The sequence below is a fragment of the Conger conger genome, chromosome 16 (assembly GCF_963514075.1).
Source record: "Conger conger chromosome 16, fConCon1.1, whole genome shotgun sequence".
Lineage (NCBI taxonomy): Eukaryota > Metazoa > Chordata > Actinopteri > Anguilliformes > Congridae > Conger > Conger conger.
In genome coordinates, this window is record NC_083775.1 from 25,090,659 (window position 1) to 25,113,477 (window position 22,819).

Below are 22,819 nucleotides of genomic sequence, written 5' to 3' on the forward strand. Positions count from 1 at the left end.
CCACTCACACTCACGCACAGAGGAACGGTTTGCTACTCCAACCTCTCCATTGACCAGAAAATCTCTCCCTTTCTCATTCCCTCGTTTCTCAATATCTTTTCATTCCCTCTTTCTCATTTCTCACTCTCCTACTCTCTCCATTTCAGTTCCTCCTTCTTCTTTCTTCCCTCCCTCGCTTTCTCTCCCTATCCTTCGATCTCTCTCCCTCCCGCCTCCTCTCCTCCCCACCCTCTCTCTCATTCTCCCTCACTGTCCCTTCCTCCCTCTATCACTCCCCCTCCCCCCTCATCGCCCTCTCATTCTCTCTACTCTGTCTCTCACCCACCCTCATTCTCCCTCTCTCCAATTCTCACCCGCTCTCATTCTCCCTCTCCTACTCTCTCTGTCTCTCACTCACCCTCATTCTCCCTCTTTCTCACTCTCTGACCCCCCTCATCCTCTCTCCCTTCTCTCTCACTCTCACCAACCTCCTCTCATCCTCTCTCTCACTCTCTCACTCACCCTCCCTCATTCTCTCTCCCTCTCTCTCACTCTCTCACCCCCCCCTCTCTCATCCTCCCTCCCTCTCCCTCCTCCCTGGCTGGAGTCACACGGTCACCTCAGTCTTGCTGTTGGTGATGAAGTACGGTTGCGGAGGGAGGTAGTGCTGGCTCTGGGCCTGGCGGAGGGGTTGGTTGTGCTCCAGGCCGTAGTGTCTCTTGGCCCCGTAGTTGTGCCGGCGGCCCAGGGTCTCGGAGGCACCCCAGCCCTTGAGCACGCTGGGGCTGGCGATGGTGTGGGAGGCGTAGGCCAGCGGGTGGGGCCCGTGCGAACGGCTGCTGGATTTGGTCCTGTGGCTGTTCTGCTTGCTGCTGCTCATCTCCGAACCATAGGGGGCAGCACCTCCGCCGCTGCCGTGCTCGAAACGCACCGGGTGCAGCGGCAGACTGCCCTTCACCGCGAAGTCCACCATCTGCCGACGGCCGGAGAAGTAGCTTTCACTGGCCTTTTCCGCTGCAGAAACGCACACACAAATAAAATAAATACACACAGATAACAGAAAGGAATTAGTAATTGCATCAATTTAGTTTCTACTTAAAAAGATTCACACCATATATCGCGTAGCTTCTTTTTCAGTGGTCCCAGCTTCTGGTGCAGTTAATGAAGGAGTTTGTATGTGTGTGTTGTGTGGGTGTGATCAGTCTTGCTAACTAAGCGTCCTATGCGGCAGCTTCTGTTGCCCAGTTTCGAGCCGTTTTCAATTTGAGCTCAACGTGAGCAATATAACATTATCCATGTTGATGTTTTTCTCGGGCCGCCTGATAAAAAGAAATTCATTTTGGATGAGAGAATAATTGGAAATCAAAGAGCGAAAGACTAGCGAACAATAAGGAATGGCGCCGTACGTGCATCCTCATAATTTATTTCCACAGGCCTGGAATGCCATTAAGTCTGGCTGCGGATCACTTTGTTTTTGTCCTGACTTTGGTTAACAAATGAAAGCGGTTTGAGCGCAGCATTTTTAATGCACTGCGGCAGCCGCCGGACTCTGGCCTCGGCCTGGCTCTCCCAGCTTGTGGGCGCGCTTCAAAAGCCAGCGCGTTTCAGGGCGAGCGACCTCCGCTTGTCGAGACGCTCACCAGGGCATTAGGGGTGGACCGACGCCTCCGTTCCGGTCTCCGGGGGCTCCGGTTTCATAATATTTTCCTTGCCTTCACCTTCGCGGTTATCCGCGGAACAAGTCGCAAACCGGGAGATTTCCGCGGCTTCCCGGAGTCGCGGAGACGACGGGTTAGACAGAACATCTCCGGGGGAAACCCGTCCCTGCAGGTTGACAGCTGTCACCCGAGCGCTCGCGTTTGATGGCTTTGACTTTGAAGGCAGATTAATTGACTTGGGCAGAACCGTGAAAGTCAGCGGTTTGATCCAGAGCAAGGCGCTATCAAAATTTCACGGGTTAATTTATTTATTTCTCCATCGGGTTTATGGAGTCCCTGCAGTCTCCCGGCTTTGTTTATGAGTTGATTCATGTTCACGTGTGAAATTCCCCCCTGGGTGTCTTCCTCGTTTGGTGTTTGATAGCCCATCATTTTGAACTTTTGAAGATAAATGTACCGTGTTTAAGGGCTTAGCCAAACTATGAATCTTATTAATCCTTCTTCATATTTGTAGATAGTGTGTGAGACTGAGGGCGACTGACAGATCTGTTAAAGGAAGAAAAGAAACACATTTTCAACGAAAACAACGTTTTTATGAGCAGAGCACTATAACCCTGCCGAGTCAGTGCGACGAAGAGGAATTAAAACGATTTCATCTCAAAAGTGGTCGACCTGAACAGACACATATTCGGGAGAGAATCACTATTGTTGTCATCTTTAACAAATATCGAAAAAGAATACGTATCGTCTTACTTCTCTCTTCTTTTGTGTGAATGACATTAAAATAATTGGGTCCGTGCCCTGACCCAGGCGGGCAGGGGTGGGGTCCAAACAGCCCACGGCTGCTGTGCCAGCTCCTCTTCATCATGAACAGGCTGCTTCAGCGCATCGACGTCTGGGAGGAAATCCAATACAGTGACCTTCCCCAATTGGTAAGGGACAGGAGACAGGCCAATTGATCGCCGGTTTGGGTCTTATCGGTGCCTGGGCTTCCCGCCCAACCCTCTCCGGGAATTTGGAGGTGAGGCAATTAAAACAGAAAATTCTCAAGTAAATAACACTAACTCCCCAGGCTGACAGGGTCACGTCGTCCAGTTCTTTGTGCCTCTGATCTCCGTTAAGCGTTAAGCGTAAGCGTTTAAGGTAGCCTACGAGGCTAAATTGTAGCTGTGGTCTAATGTTCCCTTCACAGACCGCTGACGTACAATTACTTAATTGCCGCAGGTCTCATTTCTCTAAAACACAGATGTTTTGTTCATCCCAGTTTGTCTTTGTTCAGTATTGTTTGCTTCATAGGTGCTTTCATTCGGCAGAACTTCCATCCAGTTGTTTAGTATCCTTGCTGAGCATCATGGGAAATAAGCTCTGTTCTCGGATGTGCAGCAGCAAGGCTGTTCAAACCTGGAACTTTTATTTTCTGCAAGTACACCTTAGGCTCCCAGGCCATGAGAAATAAACGCCTGTCAGGTTTTTCCCCCTCTGCAATCACAAGTAAGTAAAAGGTGCGGACTGAGGAGGTTTTTTGATGTTTTGCGATGTCTGGCGCTGCCGCAGGTTGAAAGACTCCCTGTAGTCTGCAGCATGTGAGCGGAGCGTGTTTGCAAGCTCTCTTGGTGGGCATGCCCTTAAGTGACTGTCATTTGACGGATTTCTGGCACACGTCATGTGACGGGGGGTGGCTTCATGCCATGGACGTTTGACAAGCTCATCCAGCAGCAGCCCGAATTGGCAGATGCCACCCAACCCCCCGCTTCGGGCTTTCACACTGATTTGCCAACCGTGGGGCGGGGCGCGGAGGGTGGCACTCCAGCCGGGAATGAAAAGGAAGTGAGAGGGAGCTGCTGGTGCTAGTGTGATTGCATCTTCAGCCGCGCCAAACCGGTTTGCTCCGGTATTCCCAGGGCCACCTGGGGCCGCCTGACATCAGTCGCGGATGCTGTAGACCAGGGGTGTCAAACTGAATTCCCAAGGGGCCGGAGTGTCTGCGGGTTTTTGTGCTTTCCTTTCAATCAGCTGTCATTTAAGGCCTTGAGAACAAGGTATGTTGATTCTTTAGCCAATCGATGACTTAAATGAACCGCAGGTTCTGAGAACAACCCGAAAACCAGCAGACACTGCGATCCTCCTGGACTGGAGTTTGACGCCTGTGCTGTAGACTAACCGGGTGGCTCCTTCTCTCTGCCTTCTAACTGCAGGAGTTGGACTTGGTCCCACCCTTTCAATCCTCTGATTTCTAACTGCAAGAGAGGTGCTCCGTCCCTTCCCGCCATGAATATTCATATGGTTCATGAAAGTGGATTGTTTTGGCTTCTGCTGGAGGGTGTTTCAAATACATAGCCAAGTGTCTGCTTGGTCTCCAGAGTGTGGGGTGGCTCAGTGTGGTTTAGCACCTGTGGCAGTGTGCTTTCCGCTTTCAACAGAACCAGGATATGCAACTTTACAGAGAACATAATGGGTAATTAGCCTGCAGGGGTGTTGCTTGAGGGGAATGTAATCCTCCATTGGGAACACCAGTGAAAATGAATGCTTTGGCATTCACTTGGCCTAATCAAACCCCCCACGCCTCAATTCTAATGAGACTCCTGCACATAGTGAATGGAACTTCGTTTATTTGTTCTTTTCTTCTTGTTATTCTTTTGTCACCCAAACCCACATCTCTCTGTGTGACCGGCTATATTCACAAGCTTCAAATTAATGAAAGCTAAAACATTTTTTTTGTGGTGGTATACATGGTAATTACACTGTTATCCGTGGCTCACGTGTTGGCCATGTGTTGTCTGTGATGTGTGACGGAGAGAACTGTCAGGTTCTGTGTTTTTCTGTATCTGTTTTTGTCTAAGTTCTTAGCATTTTCGTTCCTTGTTACCCTCTGTGCTCACCATAGTCAGTCTGTCAGTTCATTCACTCCATTCATTTGTTTCACCCGTCCTCCATCTAGTGTCTCCCCCTCCCAATGTACTTCCTTCCTGCCTATTGTCATTCATTTAACCTGTTCCTTATTATCCGTTCCCCAGTTCACACACCTGATTCTTGTTTCCCCTTGTTATCCGTTATATATATACCTCTCTGTTTCGTTTGTTCAGTGCTAGTTTGTCTTGTCCTGCTTTGCGAGTTTCTGCCCTTGTTATTCCTTTTCCCCAGTTCTAGCTTCCTGTCCCTGTCCCTGTCCCTGTGCTTTGTGCCAGTGCCCCGGTTATATTCTGTCTGGTTCTGCCCTGTTTTTGCATTTTCTGGTTTTTGGTTCTCCGCCTGGTTTTGTATTTTGTATTTGTACCTTTGCTTGTTTCCGAACTACTCTTTTGTTTATCCTGTATGTGCTTGTTTCTGGATTACATGTTGGATCTACCCTCTGTTTATAAACCCTGCTCTTTTTACATTATCTGGTCCCTGACAGAGAAGTTTTAGCCTGTGTTGATTTGGGGATGTTCTGTTCAGCTTTCTAAAATAGATTACTATGCATGGCTAACAACTCTATCAAGCCTTCTACAGTCTCCTCTGCATTAAAAAAAACACAGAAGACACACACACACACGGCAGGGTGGAGGTCTTACCCACAGCCTTGAGAGAGGCATACTTGCTGCTCAGATCCTTAGCAGACTGGTGGTGGTCGTAGTTGTGGCTAAGCTGGTCCAGGGTGTGGTAGGCATGGGTTATGGGTGTGGCAATCGGCGTGGCAATTGGTTGGGGTAGGGTGTGTGCCATTGGTTGGGGCAGAGTTCGGGCCGATGGCTGGGGGAGGGTGTGCACCAGCGAATGGGTCATTTTTTGGCCTGTTGGGTGACCTAAAGTGTGGGACATGGAGTGTGATGTATTTTGGCCCATAGAGTGTGATGTAGTTTGGCCCATTGAGTGTGATGGATTTTGGCCCATAGAATGTGATGTAGTTTGGCCCATAGAGTGTGATGTATTTTGGCCCATAGAGTGTGATGTAGTTTGGCCCATAGAGTGTGATGGATTTTGGCCCATAGAGTGTGATGGATTTTGGCCCATTGAGTGTGATGGATTTTGGCCCATTGAGTGTGATGGATTTTGGCTCATAGAGTGTGATGGATTTTGGCCCATAGAGTGTGATGTAGTTTGGCCCATGGAGTGTGACATATTGTGGCCCATACCATGGCCCATGGAGTGAGATATATTTTGGCCCATGGTATGTGACATATTGTGTCCCATGGAATGACCCAAAGAGTGGGATACATTTTGACCCATATTATGTCCCATGGTGTGACCCATGGAGTGAGATACATTTGGACCCATAGAGTGAGATACATTTTGACCCATATTATGTCCCATGGTGTGACCCATGGAGTGGGATAGATTTGGACCCATAGAGTGAGATACATTTTGACCCATATTATGTCCCATGGTGTGACCCATGGAGTGAGATACATTTTGACCCATATTTTGGCCCATTGCGTGGCCCATTGAGTGAGGCATGTTTTGGCCCATATTTTGGCCCATGGCATGGCCCATTGAGTGAGGCATATTCTGGCCCATATTATGGCCCATGGTGTGGCCCATGGAATGGGACATACTTGGACCCATGCTGTGGTGCATATTTTGGCCCATATTTGGGCCCATGGCGTGGGGCATATTCTGGGCCATAGTGTGGCCCATGGTGTTGGGCATACTTTGGCCCATGGAGTGAGCCATGGTTTGGCCCATGGTCGGATTCATGGTTTGACTGATATTTTGGTTCATGTTTTGGCCCATAGTTTGGCCCATGGTGGGCACCAGGGAAGGGGTGGGACCCATGGATGTGCCTGTGTTGTTCATTTGGGGCCCCGCTGTAAGACAGAGAAAGAGAGAGAGAGAGAGAGAGAGAGAGAGAGGGAGTGAGATGGAGATGAACAGTGAGGAAAATTCAGTATACCCAGTTATGCAACAGAAACGGAAGATTTGGAAAATCATAATTTTTTACATCGGGCCCCTCACAGGGGAGCTGTTGGCCATTTCCTGGTTGGCATATGAGTGATCAGGGTCAAATGCGGTTATGCAAAACACGGTTAACTCTCCACGGTCATTATGGCCGCTGTGCTTTATCTCTCCTCTTCAAAGACTCTGACCTTGTGGAACAGGACATGTCCCACTATTACAACTGAATTACATCTTAAAGAAGGGGGAAAAAAAAGCTTTCTGGTTGGATGTGCTGAGAATTTCATAAGCCAGCCCTGCTCGGGCCATTGACTCTGCTCAATAGCCTAAGCAAGGAATGATCAACCATAATCATTTCAAATTTCAGTTACAAGGTCAAATTAAAATGATAATCCCCTGGTAGGGTCCAACTGAGCTTTTTCCAGAGAACAGTTTCAGGGTGTTCTTTAAGGGCAGCTTCTGGATCTTCACAAACAAACTGGATAATGGATAAATGTGCTAATTTTTTAAAATAAGTGATTCAGCCCCCCTGATCCCATGCTGAAATGTAAGTTCAATAATAATAATAATATTATTTTTGATGCACAATTAATTCTGAAAACCAGATATAACATCGGTGAGATTTTCCAACTGCTGGTTTTAATTATCAACAATAGATATTTTCTAATTGGGATTGTTATCTTGAGTGTGTTTAAAAAAAAACATTATTAAACATATGGCTGTCAATCCAGATATCACGTTTTATTATAAAATATGTGTAATTCCATTCGAACATTCAACAAGAACATTTTTCCACTTGCAAGGTCTCATCAGACTATGCAAATCAAAGACAGTTGTGTTCTTTGATGCTTGAAACGAAGCGAGGTTTCCGCAGCAACAGAGGGGTATTATACTTGTTTAATGACATTTTCTCTTTTAGGGGGAAAAGATGTGTGTTATTTACAAAGCAGTTATTGGAGTGTTGTGCTGCACACATTCTCTTTCTTGTGAAAGAACCCCTTCCAGCTGGCAGCCCAGTTCTGCTCTTCTGTAACATGTTCGCAGACATTTAGCAAAGTCGAATATGAATAGGGTAATTTTCGGACTCTATGCATGCTTTATTGGGCACTAATAATGCAGTAATAATGTAGGATAAAGCATTACCATTTTGTCAATGATCTATTGTGAAGCACAGAGTCGCGTGGCAAGCCTCATAATTCTCTTTGTTGAACATGAATGTAAATTACAACTAACCGCCCCCACCCCCTCCCCGGAATATTCATTTAAATAGGAATTGAAGAGATGATTTACGTTGGTGCAATTTTATGATTTAAAAGGGTGCCGTTATGAGCCAACAACTGATCCAAAGGTGATGTTAAAGTAGGAATAAAACCTCCATCACGAAGAAGATCATGAATTCAATCACCCCCTTTAGTTCTTCATCTACACTGAAAGTACTACAGCCGATGGAGACTTTATATGCGGCATGAACTACAGAATCTTAGAAGCAAAACTACCCTTTTGTGATTTTAAATAACATCAGGAGTGCAAGGCACATCACCAGGCTAAAAGAGTACTATATTGCTAACTTCCACTTGTGCTCAATAGCAGGACCTAAATCCAAACAAAGCACTCCAAAAATGACTGGCCATCTTCAGCAAAGACCTGCACTAAAGGACCGGGACAACGTTATTGGCACTTACAGTTGTCGAGTGGTCACAAGAAGGAAGTGAAAGATGTGGTATACCTTATTTTAGGTATTAATTCATGCAATGGCATGCGGTTTTTCTATACCTCTTCAATGGTATGTTTTTTCATCCACTGAATATTAAAAATCACACACTGTACGATAAAGAATTGGCAACATAAACTAAACAGATCACTTGGCCCTATTATCTCGGCTCATGGCATGGCTTATCATTGTTATGCCGATGACACCCAACTCTTTCTCTCCTTCCCCCCATCTGACACACAGGTCTCTACCCGTATCTCCGCCTGCCTGAGAGACATCCAGAGCTGGATGGACAACCACCATCTATAGCTCAACCCAGGTAAGATAAGATCTTCATCCCTGCTCTAACCTCTCCCTTATTTGATTTTTCCATTTCACTAGGGGATACCACAGTGACCTCATCCCCCAGAGCAAGAAACCTTGGAGTGGCGAAGGACAACAGGCTGTCCTTCTCCGAGAACATCGCTACGGTGACCCGGGCATGCAGGTTCTTCCTGTTCAAGCACCGGAGAATCTGTCCCTTCCTCACCACATACTCCACTCCGTTCAAGCAATGGTCCTGCCCCGCCTCGACTACTGCAATTCTCCACTGGCTGGCAGACATTCACACGCCTCCCCCCTGCTCAGCAACCTACACTGGCTGCCTGTTATGGCTCAGGATAAGAGCATCTGCTCAATGCATGTCATGTAATTTACACAGGTAATGAGACACAGTGGGATTCAGGTGAGTGTGATTGCACATTAGGAAACACGTAACAGATACGGGGGCTAGGGATCAGGTTCAGTGCAAACAAAGAAACAAAACAGAACTACAAAATATATAAAAACAGATGAACAGGGAAACAAACTACGAGACAGAGGCACGGGACATGACAGGGATGATTTTTATTACACTTAAACCATATTGATGATTACCAAATGCTTGTATAGCCCGGCCCTACCTGGAAGAATATATTTTTAATTTTGTATTTTTCCATCTGGTGGACTCCAGATGGAAAGAGGAGGCCAAGACGTAGGAGGCCATGTAGGAATAGAGGAGAAAGAGATGAGTGTTGAACCATCTCAGAGAAGGCAGCGGATCGAAAGCAGTCTTTCTCTCGGGGGTGCTTAAACACATGTACGCATGCATTTTTCACAACGGACTTTTGCAGCCTTGAAGCAGCTCGGAATTCACGCTCTGTAAACCCCCAGGGTGTCAGTCAGGTGGTCACGTGACTACATCAGGAGCTCGATACGCATATTGAAGAACAATAAGTATTGACTTGGGTATTATTCGCATCACAGACAGCGCTGTATGAGCCTGCAGGAGTGGCGGAGGGTCACACAGTGGAGACACAGGGTCGGTGTGAGTTTGTTGTGTGAGATGAGGCCCAGACGAAATTTGCTTACACTGTTCTTTTGTTATGGGTGGCACGGATGGTGCAGTGGGTAGCACTGCCGCCTTACAGCAAGGAGGTCCTGGGTTCGAATCCCCGTCGGCGGGGCCTCTCTGTGTGGAGTTTGCATGTTCTCCCCGTGTTTGCGTGGGTTTCCTCCGGGTACTCAGATTTCCTCCCACAGTCCAAAGACATGCAGGTTAGGCTGATTGGAGAGTCTAAATTACCCATAGGTATGAGTGTGTGATTGAATGGTGTGTGTGCCCTGCGATGGACTGGCGACCTGTATGTATGCTGGGATAGGCTCCAGCCCCCCTGTGACCCTGTTCAGGATAAGCGGGTTAGGATAATGAATGACTGAATGAATGTTCTTTTGTTGTCGGGTATTTAAATCTGTTAATTTTGTTCTCCCTGTTTGAAATGTCTGGCTGTGTAATTAGGGCCGTCTTGTTGCTGCTCGAGTGTCCGCCGCCTGTTTCGGAGACTGCAGATGAGCATGCCGTCTGCCATGGTGTGCATTCCGCTGCTTTTCGCTCCACAGTCCATCGTTGGACGAGTGTGCCCTGCAGGTCCACTGCAGGCACTCCCTTAACCTGAGTGCCTGCAGTCCACAGTACGACAGGAATCCTGACTACATCCAACCTCTGGGGTACTGAAGAATACTGTCTGAGGAGAATGAGCCACCCAAGAGATATTGGATTGGATATTCAGATGCGGCAGTGCTGCGTATGATGGGTTGGTATGACCCACCACTGCATTTGTGCGTTTGAATGGCTCCTTAGAACCAACAGCAGAATGTTTAATTAGTTCAAGAGACCTGGCATTTGTTTTTTGTTGCTTTTCAACAGCCCTTACCCCGAAACCAACACACACAAGCATAGATCCTGTACAAATTCCTTGCCTCGTGCTAAAACACAGAGAGCAGGTGACCCCTCTCACTGCACTGCCGTGCAGGCCCGGGTAAGAGGTAGCAGGCAGGAGGCAGGAAACGCAATACCGTAAACCTAAAGGTGCCCTTCCCCGCTCGCTGGGTCCTTATTAACCGCATGCATGCGTGCTGCATATCTGGCGAAGAGCACCTGTTAAGGAAATGAATGGTAATCCTAATGGTCCTCTCTCCTGAGATTAAAGTAACACTGATAATTGAATGAGAGCTGAGAATGAGATTGGATGTAATTATCATTTTCAGTCCGCGTACCCTGGAGATCAGGCTCTGGAGCTGGGGAGATTTGTCGTCGCCAGGGCAACAGCTGGAGCTTGTCTCTCTGTGAAACAAACCTGCCAGACACTCTGGCCAGTGTCAGACATATGAATGATGCGGGGGGAGGGGAGGCTGAAGAAAATTGATTCACAGGTGCTTGAAAGGACACATAGGGCCATTCTGAAAGAAAACCAGGCGTGGAGCGGCCAACCGAACACGTATCCAGGGTTTTATGTTGCTACAGCCCGAGGCTGTGTCCGAATAAGCCTTCTAACTGCTGTGTCATCAAAGTATGTACGGTCTACTATGTGATGGACACTATGCAAAAAATATCCGCCATACTATTTTCCAACCATACTGTGGATGTTTGGCCCTTCTGTGTCATGGTCAAGTGTTGTGGTTGTTGTTGAAGGAAAATATAAATGAAGCTGTGCATCATATTTATGTGTCAAACGGTCATTTACTTCCTGAGAGGTATGTTCGCAAATATACTCATCGAAACCCTGGATATAAGTATATAATTCTCCAATTTTAAGTATACTACATTCAGAGAAGTTTTCACAACTTAACATAATATCCAGCAAGCAAGTACACTGATTCGATTCAAGTGTGCTGATTCAATTTTGAGTGCTGATTTTGAGTGCGGGACCTCAACTGCACAAACATTTACGGACAATCAATGACCAGAAAAACACAAAGACAAAGTCCCGATGAGTATTCCCCTGCCTGCCTTCTCAGGAAAGTTTCCTCCTGCTAAGAATTGAGGAGTAATTTGTCTGTCTGCTCTGATGCTCCTTTCACTCCCAGATAATGACAGCTGCTGTCTTCCCTGCATTTCTGTGACCTGCCTGCTGCTCATTATTTACACAGTTTGGATCAGATCATCACTCTCTGTCAGCGGTTTGGGTGTCGCTGTCAATGTGCTCTAACTTCATTGGAGAAGCAGAACCCATCCCCTCAGGTTCTGTTTACAGGTTTTCTCCAGATCTTTTAAAAGAGTATCTGTGGGTTTCCCTTGTGCTATTCATTCTAAGGTCAAGGAGGTGTCTGGTGTTGGAAGATAAACCACTGTTCTGGCTGGGGGTTGGGACCCAACTCGCCAACAGATTTTTTAATATTTAGAGATAAATGAACATGCTAATAGCTCAAAGAGTGTATAGTCTACGGACAAGATACAGGAAAGGGGTGTATGCATTATCCAGTCAGGAAAATTAGAAGTCCGGCTAAATGACCTGAGAAAACAATGGATAATATGTGACCTGCTCTATCAAAATCAGTCAAATTTATTTTGAGTTTTAGAATGTAAGATTTCTAACAATACCAAAGTTATATCTCTACTTTAGATATCAAGGGAGCGGTGTCTGTTGCTTTTTGAGTGCCACCAAACCGCATCTATTAGCAAAACGTCTTCAAAGTTTAGTCCTGAGATGTTAATTACGTGTGGCTGACTACCGACAAAACTTTGGGGCGATAACTTGTCATCTTATCTATAAACCCTTTAAAACTATAATTTTACTCTGAACATTTACCCTTGACATTAAGACAGACCATGAAAGCAAATACATTTTTGACTAAAATCCGATGAAACCGAATAGCTACATTAATTTTTAACCACGGACAAAGCTGATGTGGTTGTTTGCCAAGTGACTGGGGAAGGATGACAAGCTGGCTAGCCTCCAAATGACACAACTCTGTTGCTACCTTGTCATCTTACGGTAATACATATCATTTTAAAACTGAATTTGACATTGAGACATACACATCATGAAAGCCAAGACATTAAAGTGGTCGCTACGTGTGACATGGTGACAGACAGCTGCGTGGTCTCAGTAGCAGAACAGAATGGCCGTGCTAGCTTGTGACCTTACATTTAAAAACGTTAAAACTGTATTTTTCCTCTTAATATGGCATGGCGGCATACAGATTATGAAAGCCAAGAAACTGTTCTACAACATTAAGATGAAAGCTTAAAACAGCAAAAATTAATGTACCTAAAACATTGCCCATCACGACTTCCGACCGATGTTCATAGAACTGGTCACATATTTATTATTCAAAGTTGGCAAAACCCTGGTCTGCAGAGCTGGAAAACACAGGGCTGAATAAGCGGCGCGTCTGCGTGATCTGTGGCTTTAATTCCGTGTTTCCTGACGGATGAGGTAGGCAGGCGGACTGAGACATTAAAACCCCGGCCAGAATGAGTCCTGGCAGTGACAACAGTGAGTGCCAGGTTGACACAAATTGAGTTAATTTGAGGGCCGGCTGTGGACAGGCGACGGCTCGTCGTCGGGGAAGGCAGGCGTCAGCCGTCCTCCGGAAATGTCACCCCCGCTTTTGTTCCCTCTCCTTCTCCGCTGGCAGCTCCATTCAGCTTTTATTTCTCTCCTGTGTGTGTGTGCGGATGATGGCGGTGTAATAAACATGCCAGCCCTGGTTACTGCCGCTGCCCGGGTCTGAATCCGCCCGGCCTGTCTATCTGACAGCTGCTTTGCAGCGGGCTGAAAAAGCCTCTTCCGCTCGGGGGGCCGCGGAACGTGCCGGCGAGCGGGGAGATGATGGAGCCTGACGGGCACTGGGGGGCCTGAGGGTGGGGGCGGGGGAGGGGGAGCGGAGCGGAGTGGGGGGGCGCTCTTCTGCGGTAAATGAGTCTGTTCTCCCTTCAGGCTTTCTGCCGTGTGATCCCACAAGCTTTCCTGGAACCTGTTGCGTCCCTTGGGAGTCTTCCTCCAGGATCAGGAGGAGGGCGTAATCCATGCGGAAACATCAGCTAACCTCGGTAATAAATTCCGCACAAAAGACATTTTCCACCTAATAGTCCTCTTTGCTGCAAATGTATTTTCCCATGAATAGTCATTCTACGTTTTTCATCGATATCGTTTTGATCGCTTAACCGCAGCGTTTGAAATGAGGGAACGTCACTAAAGCAGGGTAATAACCTCGGCCGCTCTCCTATCCTCTCCGGGTCTTATGGGCTGTCAGTGTTTACCAGCATTGGATCATAACACAAGTGTGACAGAGCCTTAATTAAGGTATTGAGGTTAACTGGCTGCATCGCCCCCTCTCTGTGTGTGCTATTCCACCAGAGCAGAGAAAACAAAACTATCTTTACTGTGTATTATTTGCTTATGATTATGTGACTAATATGTGTGTGTGTATAGGTGCAGAGAGATAGTGAGGGGGTGTGGAGTGAGGCGCTCCACATTAACTCCATTTGCAGTGCCTCAGTGTTCCTGTTGTGCGACGCCAGAGCTCTGCACCTTAACACACACTCTCTCTGTGCACCTTAACACACTATCGCTGTACCTTAACACACTCCCTCTCAGCACCTTAACACACTCTCTCTCTCTGCACCTTAACACACACTCTCTCTCTGCACCTTAACACACTATCTCTGTACCTTAACACACTCCCTCTCAGCACCTTAACACACTCTCTCTCTCTCTGCACCTTAACACACACTCTCTCTCTGCACCTTAACACACTATCTCTGTACCTTAACACACTCCCTCTCAGCACCTTAACACACTCTCTCTCTCTCTGCACCTCAACACACACTCTCTCTCTGCACCTTAACACACTACCTCTCTCTTTGCACCTTAACACTCTCTATTTGCATCTTAACACACTCCCTCTCTTTGCACCTTAACACACTCTCTGTACCTTAGCATAATCTCTCTCTCTCTCTCTCTCTCTCTCTCTCTCTCTCTACCTTAACACACTCTCTCTCTCTCTTTGTACCTTAACACACTCTCTGTACCTTAGCACAATCTCTCTCTCTCTGTACCTTTCCACACTCTCTCTCTTTGTACCTTAACACTCTCTCTTTGGACCTTAACACACTCTCTCTGTACCTTCGCACAATCTCTCTCTCTATCTTAACACACTCTCTCTCTTTGCACCTTAACACACTCTCTCTGTACCTTAGCACAATCTCTCTCTCTCTGTACCTTAACACACTCTCTCTCTTTGTACCTTAACACTCTCTCTTTGGACCTTAACACACTCTCTCTGTACCTTAGCACAATCTCTCTCTCTATCTTAACACACTCTCTTTCTTTGCACCTTCACACACTCCCTCCCTTCACCTTAACAAGCACACTCTCTCTCTTCACCTTAACAAGCACACTCTCTCCCTGCACCTTAAGACACTACGTCACTGCCTTAACACTGTCTGTGATTTCATCCCTGCTCTACCCGTGTCTGCTGCAGCCTGTTCCCATAATGCGGTCTGATGGTTCCACTGTGGGGAAGCCTGCGGAGAGAGGTTACTGCAGATTTGAGATGAGGAGGAGGAGGATCTTCTTCTGGTATAATTACGACAATGAAATATCATATTATGCATTTCATTTAACAGGGGAGTCAGAACTAGCGGAGGGAACATGAAAATATTTTGAAGCTCAGAGAAAACAAGGCCAACATTGTATACTGTACAGTAACTACTACTTAAATTCAGCATGGACTCATACCACCCCCTCCCCGCCCCAGTGTCTCCCAGTGATAAATGCAGGTAATTAAGATCAGAAAGGAGGCTAATTAGTTCCAGGTTGCCTAATGGTCAATAGAGAATTTCATTGCTGCCCCAATTACATCAGAGATCACGGTGAACACGTACACACCGGCCCGGCGAGAGCGTGAGTTAAGAGGGCCCTTAAAGGCCGGTCACAGCACTGAGACGTTTAGACGCGTCTCAGCGGCGAGGTCATAGCCACGGGTGGCGTTTCGGCAGTTAGTGCTCTTTTAAAAGTGACCCTTGGCATCAAGGTGTCTGCGATGCAGTGTGAAGGGGGGGGGGGAGTGGGGTTAATGCCGGTGTCAAAATCACAGAGAAGGGGGTGACAGGGCAACGTAACGAGAGCCGGGTTCAACTGGGGAGTCAATTAATCAATATCTTAATTTTCTCTGCAGCAGTCCTATTGTGTGGGAGAAAACAGAAGAAAAGGCACGGAGAGACACGCAGTTCTCACAGCTCTTACCCCATTACCCCGCCAAATGGGGCTGCATCTCTCACTGAGTCCCTGTCACTCCTGCTCACTGAAGAAGCATGGAGGGAAGGGGCTGCTGCTAACGGGCTAACAGGCTAACAGGCTCAATTCTCAATGCATTTGCTTATCGGCTCTGAGCAAGCGGTCAACAGCCCAGGTCCTGTAGAGCTGTAGGGTCTGCCGGTTCTTGTTTCCACCCTAAAAACGGCAATCACCCCAGACCCAATGAACCAGGTGAGGCGGGTCAGAGTAATCGACTGCTTTAATCGATCATATGTGCTGAGTAATGACAAAAGCCAGCGCACCCCGGAGCTCTCCGGACCCAGGGTTGTTGACCCTTCCTCTAGACGATCCCTCAGGCCTGTTGCCATGGCAACGTGCTGTCCAATCACCCGCGCTGCGGCCATGTCCTTCCAGGGCTTTTTGCGGGAGTGCACCCGAGATGGCATTAAAACCGGGAAAATCCAACCTTCCTTCCCCCAAGAGTCATGGCCTTATACACAGAAGAAGGGCTTGTCGGGTCGATAGCAGACAAGCATGCACTTTTATTTTTCAGAAGTGTATGCGGTCATCCACCACTTCTTATCACACCGTAGTCCAGGTGTGTTAGAGCTGCAGGTGAATCATGGATACCAGGTGTTTTTACACAAAGCTGAATAGCTGTTACTCTATAAAATAAATCCTAGTCTGTAATCCAGTAGGTAACAGTGTTTAACCCCACGCCAACTTGATGCAGCCACTGAGGTATATGGATATAGACTAGATGAAACGGCTCCTATATCACTGGTCCACTGTCTACACTTTTTTCTTAAAAGCCACAGCATGAAGCGTACAAGTCTTAAAAGCCACTACACTAAGGCTTCTGTTCCAGCTTGTGTCCTGAACAGACTCACAGAGAAGATCGGCATCTGGTTCATAAGAACGGAAACTCTCAGAATAGTTGAACATTAATGGAATTCAGTGTGGCTGATCTTATACTCTGCTAAGTTTTTTCACCAGGAGAGCTAATTGAGCATTGTGAGACAGCTGGCTTTCATCCTGTATAAACCTTAATGCACGTCACAGTGTTCCATACAGGGGCTGATGGGATATGAAGTCCAATTATGCAGGTTGTTACGATGCGCAAACTGAGCCGACCCCAGCAGACTCTTAGAGTCTCCCTTCAGTTGGCCAAGAGCTGGTATGCGGAGAGACAGGTGAGGGGACCTCCTTTCTGACTTCAGTCATGAAGGGAGTTTGTGTTTGATCAGAAAGAAGCCAACCCTATATGCCTCTGGGAGATCAGCTGCCAGCTGCTCTGTGACTCATCAGAGCAATGGCTGCTCACTGTACAGCCATGACAGGCAGCTGGAGAGCCCGAGCCCTGACAGCTCCACAGAATACCTGGAGGGCTGTGGAGATTTTAAAGCTGTACCAGTGACAGGTGATACGGAGCAGTTGGCTGCATTCAATCTTGCATTCAATCACGCATACGCATGTTCTCACACACACATATTTAAGTGATCCACACGACCGGCCGTGCTCCAATACGGTGGCTGTGATGACTACGGCTAAGGAATAGGAAGGTTGCGATGGCTTCATGGTAACAAATACGATGGCTTTGATGACAACATGTTGACCAGTAATTGCCTTTCCAAGATAAATCTTGCAGTAATTGCCAGGACATCAGTGCTCCAGTTAACATTTTAAGTGCAATGAAGTCTATGTTCTCACATACTTCATCATGACATGATTGCAGACCAAGTAACCCTTCCACCTGGATTCTATCGACAATTGTTCCAAAGTACACTTTTAAGTATTTTCTTTTCCAATTTGGCAAGCTTGGCCACCAAAATTGTTCTCACCAAACTGTATTTGTGAAGAGAAAAATCACAGTTAAGGACAGAGCTTGACCAAACCCAGTCCTCCACGCCTTTTCCAATCCTCCAGGCCAAACTTTGTTGGTGCATCATTAGAGCGTTGGTAGAATGTTGCTCATAGTGCACTGTACAGGAGTTCATGTGGGGATGTTTGACAGTGCTTATTTAACTCAGGCAGACTCTACTGTGACAATGACTGGGTGTCACCTGGTTAGTCATAATGTGGAATTGTTACCTTTTGTGCAAGTATAATTTACGGTTATGAATCACCATGTTGTGACAGCAGTGGGGAAGTCTCATCGGAACCCTAATGTGTCATTAACTGAGCGCTACTATGTTGGGAAACATTGCTGTTGTACTATTTCTGATATGCATTGCGCATATGTATTCGTTTCACTTTAATGACATACAGAACATTTACTGTTAGTAGTCTAGATTGGAAAAAAAAAATAATTGTACCACCTCTCATGACAGTTCTCACAGATAAATTACCCTAATGAGGACACAGTTGCCTTAACATTGGTCTCAACCAGTGAACCATTGAAGTAACTGTCATCTTCTGGATAAATACCTCATTTAAGGATCATGAGTCAGGCTGTGAATCTGTAGGAAAGGTATTAAAATGAAAACTAAAGACCAGATCAGGAGTCAGGTGTGAATTTGTCAATGACCATTGTCTGCAGATGTCTTCATTTTCAGACAAAAATTTAGTTATATCAGAGTGATGGTAAGAGCAAAGTATTGAGGAGAGAAGGAACTGGCCAATATCCAAAGCACACCACCTCATCTGTGAAACACGGTGGTGGGGGTGTTATGGCCTGGGCATGTATGGCTGGCAAAGGTACTGGCTCACTTCATTGATTATATAACTGCAGATGGTCATATCAAAATGAATTCTGAAGTGTACAGACACTATCTGCTCAAGTGTCAAGTGAATGCCTCAAAACTCAAACATACTGCTAAAGCAACAACAGAGTTTTCAAAGCTAAAAAATTGACAATTCTCAAGTCAATCACCTCATCTGAACCCAATTGAGCATGCCTTTCATATGCTGAAGAGAAAACTCAACTTAAGGGGACTAGCCCCTGAAAGAAGCATGGGCTAAAGATGGCTGCAATACATCAGACTTCAAGCAGTCATTGAACGCAAAGGATATGCAACAAAATACTAAACATGACTACTTTCATTTACATAACATTGCTGTGTCCCAAACATTATGGTGCCCTAAAATGGGGGGACTATGTATAAAAACCGCTTTATAAAAAATCTGATAATGTGCACTTTAACCACATCTTGATCTTTTCATTACAAATCTCAAATTGTGGAGTACAGCGGCAAATATAAATATAAATAAATGATGGGTCTTTGTCCCAAACATTATGGAGGGCAGTGTATGCCAATGTCATTTGTGGAAACAGATTGGCCCATTTCGCTGCCTTTTCCATTACAGACTAAATTAAAGTTGTTAATTTTGAAGTTATCAATGTGGTACTGCCAATCGATATGATACTACCAATTTTATAATACAATGTTTTAGTTGTTTTGTTTGAGTTAGTGTTTAAGTACCAGAACCCCATATTCGTATCATTTATTTTTTTAGGAATCAAAGATAATATTTCACTTCCCTTTCTTTTTGAAGAGGCTTTTGTTAATTTATTGTTAGAGAAGAGGCATTTGTTAATTATACTTCAAGTCCTCCCTGCTTTATTTTGTTGGGAACTGGTTATCAGAATTATTCCCGTTCAGCTGAATATCAGTACTGCCCCAATCCATCCGACCTGAACTCCCTGAGGAAAATCTGTCGAGAAGAATGGCCAAAAACCAGTGTTCACAGCTGGTAGACATCCCAAAAGACTTGGATGATATTACAGTAAAATGAAAATCAAATATTACTGTTCAAGCAGCATATTGGAGTTTTGCATTTTCTTACAAATATCAGCTGATAAATGGCCAATTTTATCTTAGAGTGTGTGTTTGTCTGCACTCTGCAGAATGAATGGTGTATCACTGCAGTTAAGATTGGCCTGTGAATATGACCGGCTATTCCGGGCTAAAATAAATGCGCGCAGGCTGGGAATTTACAGCATGGTGTAGACATGTAGACATAAAATCCATGTAGACAGTATTTTTCAGCTAAATGAGCTTGTGATCCGCCTGTGTAATGTGACACCCTGGAAACACCTGCCTCGGTTAGGGCTGGTCTGAGTGATGTCACGACGGGCCAGATCAGTGGGCGTGCGTGTGGGGGGAGCTATCTAAGCCGAGAAGCAGAATGACGAGGGCTCTTTGCTTCTCCAGCGGCAGTGGGTGGACATTGTGCGAGCGTGCTGCATTGTGAATATGCATATTAAAACAAACTTCCAACCCACCCCCCCACCAAATGTGAAGTGTTCCCTCCTACATTTACGCCCACGGAGTGTAAAGTGATGTCACGTAACAAACTGCCCCTTTTCTCCCATCCGTTTCAGACTGTCAGTCAGAGGATTGTGTGAAAGGCAGTCTTTTCTTGTGCTTGGCGTCAGCCGTGCTCTTTGAATAAAATGGTTAATTTTGGCCTTTGTTGGCTTCGTGGTTCAGGTAATACTAGAGTGGGGGGGGGGTGGTGGGTGACATTTCCTTCCTTTGATCTTGAAATTGGTAGCTGCTGTTCTAGGTGGGAGAAGCTGCTCCAGGCTAAATGGCCTGTCGCCCTGACAACGCCCAGCAAGGCTGAGGATAGGCCAGGGCCACGTTCAGCCACGACAAAACGTAGCACACAAACTGAAATATCATAACCAATCCTTTAATGGCTTCAGCACATACACAGGTGCATGGGGTCTACTTGCAACATGCTCACCCGTGTGTGTGTGTGTGTGTGTGTGTGTGTGTACGCCTGTGTGAGCTCGGCAGGGAGGTTAATGAAAGCTGCGGGGGTTGCCGCGGTGACGGCTCTGAGGGGGGGCTCCGCCCCGTTCCCCTCGGCCAATGAGACGGGGTGATTTATGATGATGGATGTGTTCCCTCCGTCCACTGGACAGAACCCTGATGACTTACAGTCCTGCGCCCCAGTGAAAGCCTCCCCGGCCCGGCAGGCCGTCTGTCAGCCCCGTCACCACCCGCTCTGATCCCGGGATGAGGAAGGTAAAAGAAGGGGTAAATAACTGCTCTTTATCCGCTATGGCTTCCAGAGAAGCAGTGCTGAGACCCTCTCCAATAACCGTCTTCTAGGGCCTCGGATGGATAATTATGATTATGGTTACTAATATTCTTATCTCCTCAGGAGGATGATTTATTATTGTTCTTTTTTTTTAATGGTTTGATATTGATTTTCGTGAGTTGAGGACAGTGTTTTTTTCCGTTGCAATCAAGGATGATCAATTCTAGTGCCCCCCGGTGCTGCTTCTCTTAATTATCAAATCGATACATTACAAATCTATGAAATGTGTGTACATGGCATAGATGAGGAAGTTTATGACGGTGAATAAGCACCGCCCCGCCCTCCTCTTCCTGTCTATGAGAATGTGTGATGCATCGTGTGGCTGGATCAATGGCGGGTCAGGCCCTGGAGGTGAGGGGAGCCTGGAGCGCTCGTTCGCCTCCCTCAGCCGCTCCAGGAAAGGCGGCAGGTAAAGCCGCTTTGAGCCGTCGCTTCTACTGTGACGGGCAAACGCTTTTTTGAACAGAGCGTTGATGTCACTGCCCTGTACATTACCGGGGCAGGATAACGAATGCACTCTGACCCAATAAAATGTACCACACGGCTGCTCTCGTTTGAGCCCGAATAGCTAGTCCCTGCTTTACACCGGAACAGGGATGAGCCTCCTGAACGAGCGCACAGCGCAGGCACACATGCTTTCAGCGGCGGTCACCCGGAACTCGTGTCTCTCTCCACTCGACGCGCCGCATCAGAAACGAACATTTAATCACCGCGCCGGAGACACCTGCGAGTGCGTACTCTGCACGGGCAACGTGACATCGCCTCCCCCCCATTACCGGCTCGGCCCGGCGACAACGCGCTTTTATGCCTTATTCATGGGTGAGCGCAGCCCGGGGGGAAAGTGAAAGGCTCTCTGCGATGACCAGGATTGATTTTTATAGAGACGGAACAATGCGCACACGATGCGCCGCGCTGTAAGTGCCGGGTACGGGTCCATTAATGACGCGGTTCCGGTCCACGGCACGCAGAGCCGGGGGCCCAATCCCCGCTCACGGAGAGCTGCAGGGCGTCGGCAATTTTGTCGCTGCTCAGCACTTAATTGTTGAAATAAAGCGGCTGATTACCGTTTTCGCAGCATCTGGTTCCTTGGGACTGAGTTTCTGGTATTGGGTTGAAAACTAAAACCGCAACAAGGCTCATTGCAATCTGTTATTTTGTCCTCTTTCTCCTTTTCTTTTCTCCTTTTCTTGGCCCTAGCTCCACCCATCGGGAGAGGCTAGGAAGGGATTAAAGATAAAAATGGGTAAATTGAGAATGCAAATTATGCCCTTGCTCCTTCAAACGTCAGTTCGAAGCCACGTCAGGTACAGACGCGGCAGATGGGGTGAGGTGGATCCACAGGTCGTTCAATTATACGTCAGACTTTCTGAAAAAATACTTCCCCAAAAAGGATATGCTGATATTTTCTTGCTCAAAGGTAAGATTGGGAGTTCCAAACTTCTACTTCTTGCTCCGAGAAGAAATATTTAAGGGGTTGGAATGTCCTTGTAGGATGGCGGACCTCAATCGATTTCCGGGTCTGGAGCAAGTAAAAGGTAAAGGAGGAGAAAAATAATAACATACTTGAATGTTCTGTGTTACATCCACTCTGAGAGATTACATTAGATCCGCATTGGTTTCATGTAAACTTGCTTGGTGTTGAATTCACATAAGCATTTTACTAGGCAGGGCTGAGCACTTTAATGACCTTTAATGACCTAAAAGTGGCCATTAAAAATATTTACGTGTCAATTTTCTGTCTGCATGGATGACTGCTGTTCAATCTGACTGCAGGAAATAAGGGACACACCAGGGCAAGGAATGGCAGCTCAGGGACCAAGGTGAGGATGGAAAAGGCCTCTGGCCCTGGTATCTCTGCACACATCTGTCACCGTTCACTCCTTCAGCTCATATCCTCCGCATCTCTCACACCTGAGTCTGACTGCAGAAGACGAGTTTGGTGGAACGCAGCACTTGTACCGGACCTGGATTCAGTCGTGTTACAA

At 46.7% G+C, this 22,819-nt stretch overlaps 1 protein-coding gene across 1 annotated transcript in view; it reads right to left on the bottom strand.

Annotated features, from left to right (window-relative positions):
- Window positions 1–586: 586 nt before the first annotated feature.
- The window catches only part of LOC133114127 (uncharacterized), a 57,662-nt gene continuing 35,429 nt past the window's right edge, over window positions 587–22,819 (bottom strand). Inside the window, exons 3-4 of the mRNA XM_061223318.1 lie at window positions 5,189–6,421; window positions 587–993 (exon numbers count right to left, since the gene is read on the bottom strand). Of these exons, the coding sequence (XP_061079302.1) occupies window positions 587–993; window positions 5,189–6,421 (1,640 nt within the window). The remainder of the gene's footprint in view (window positions 994–5,188; window positions 6,422–22,819) is intronic.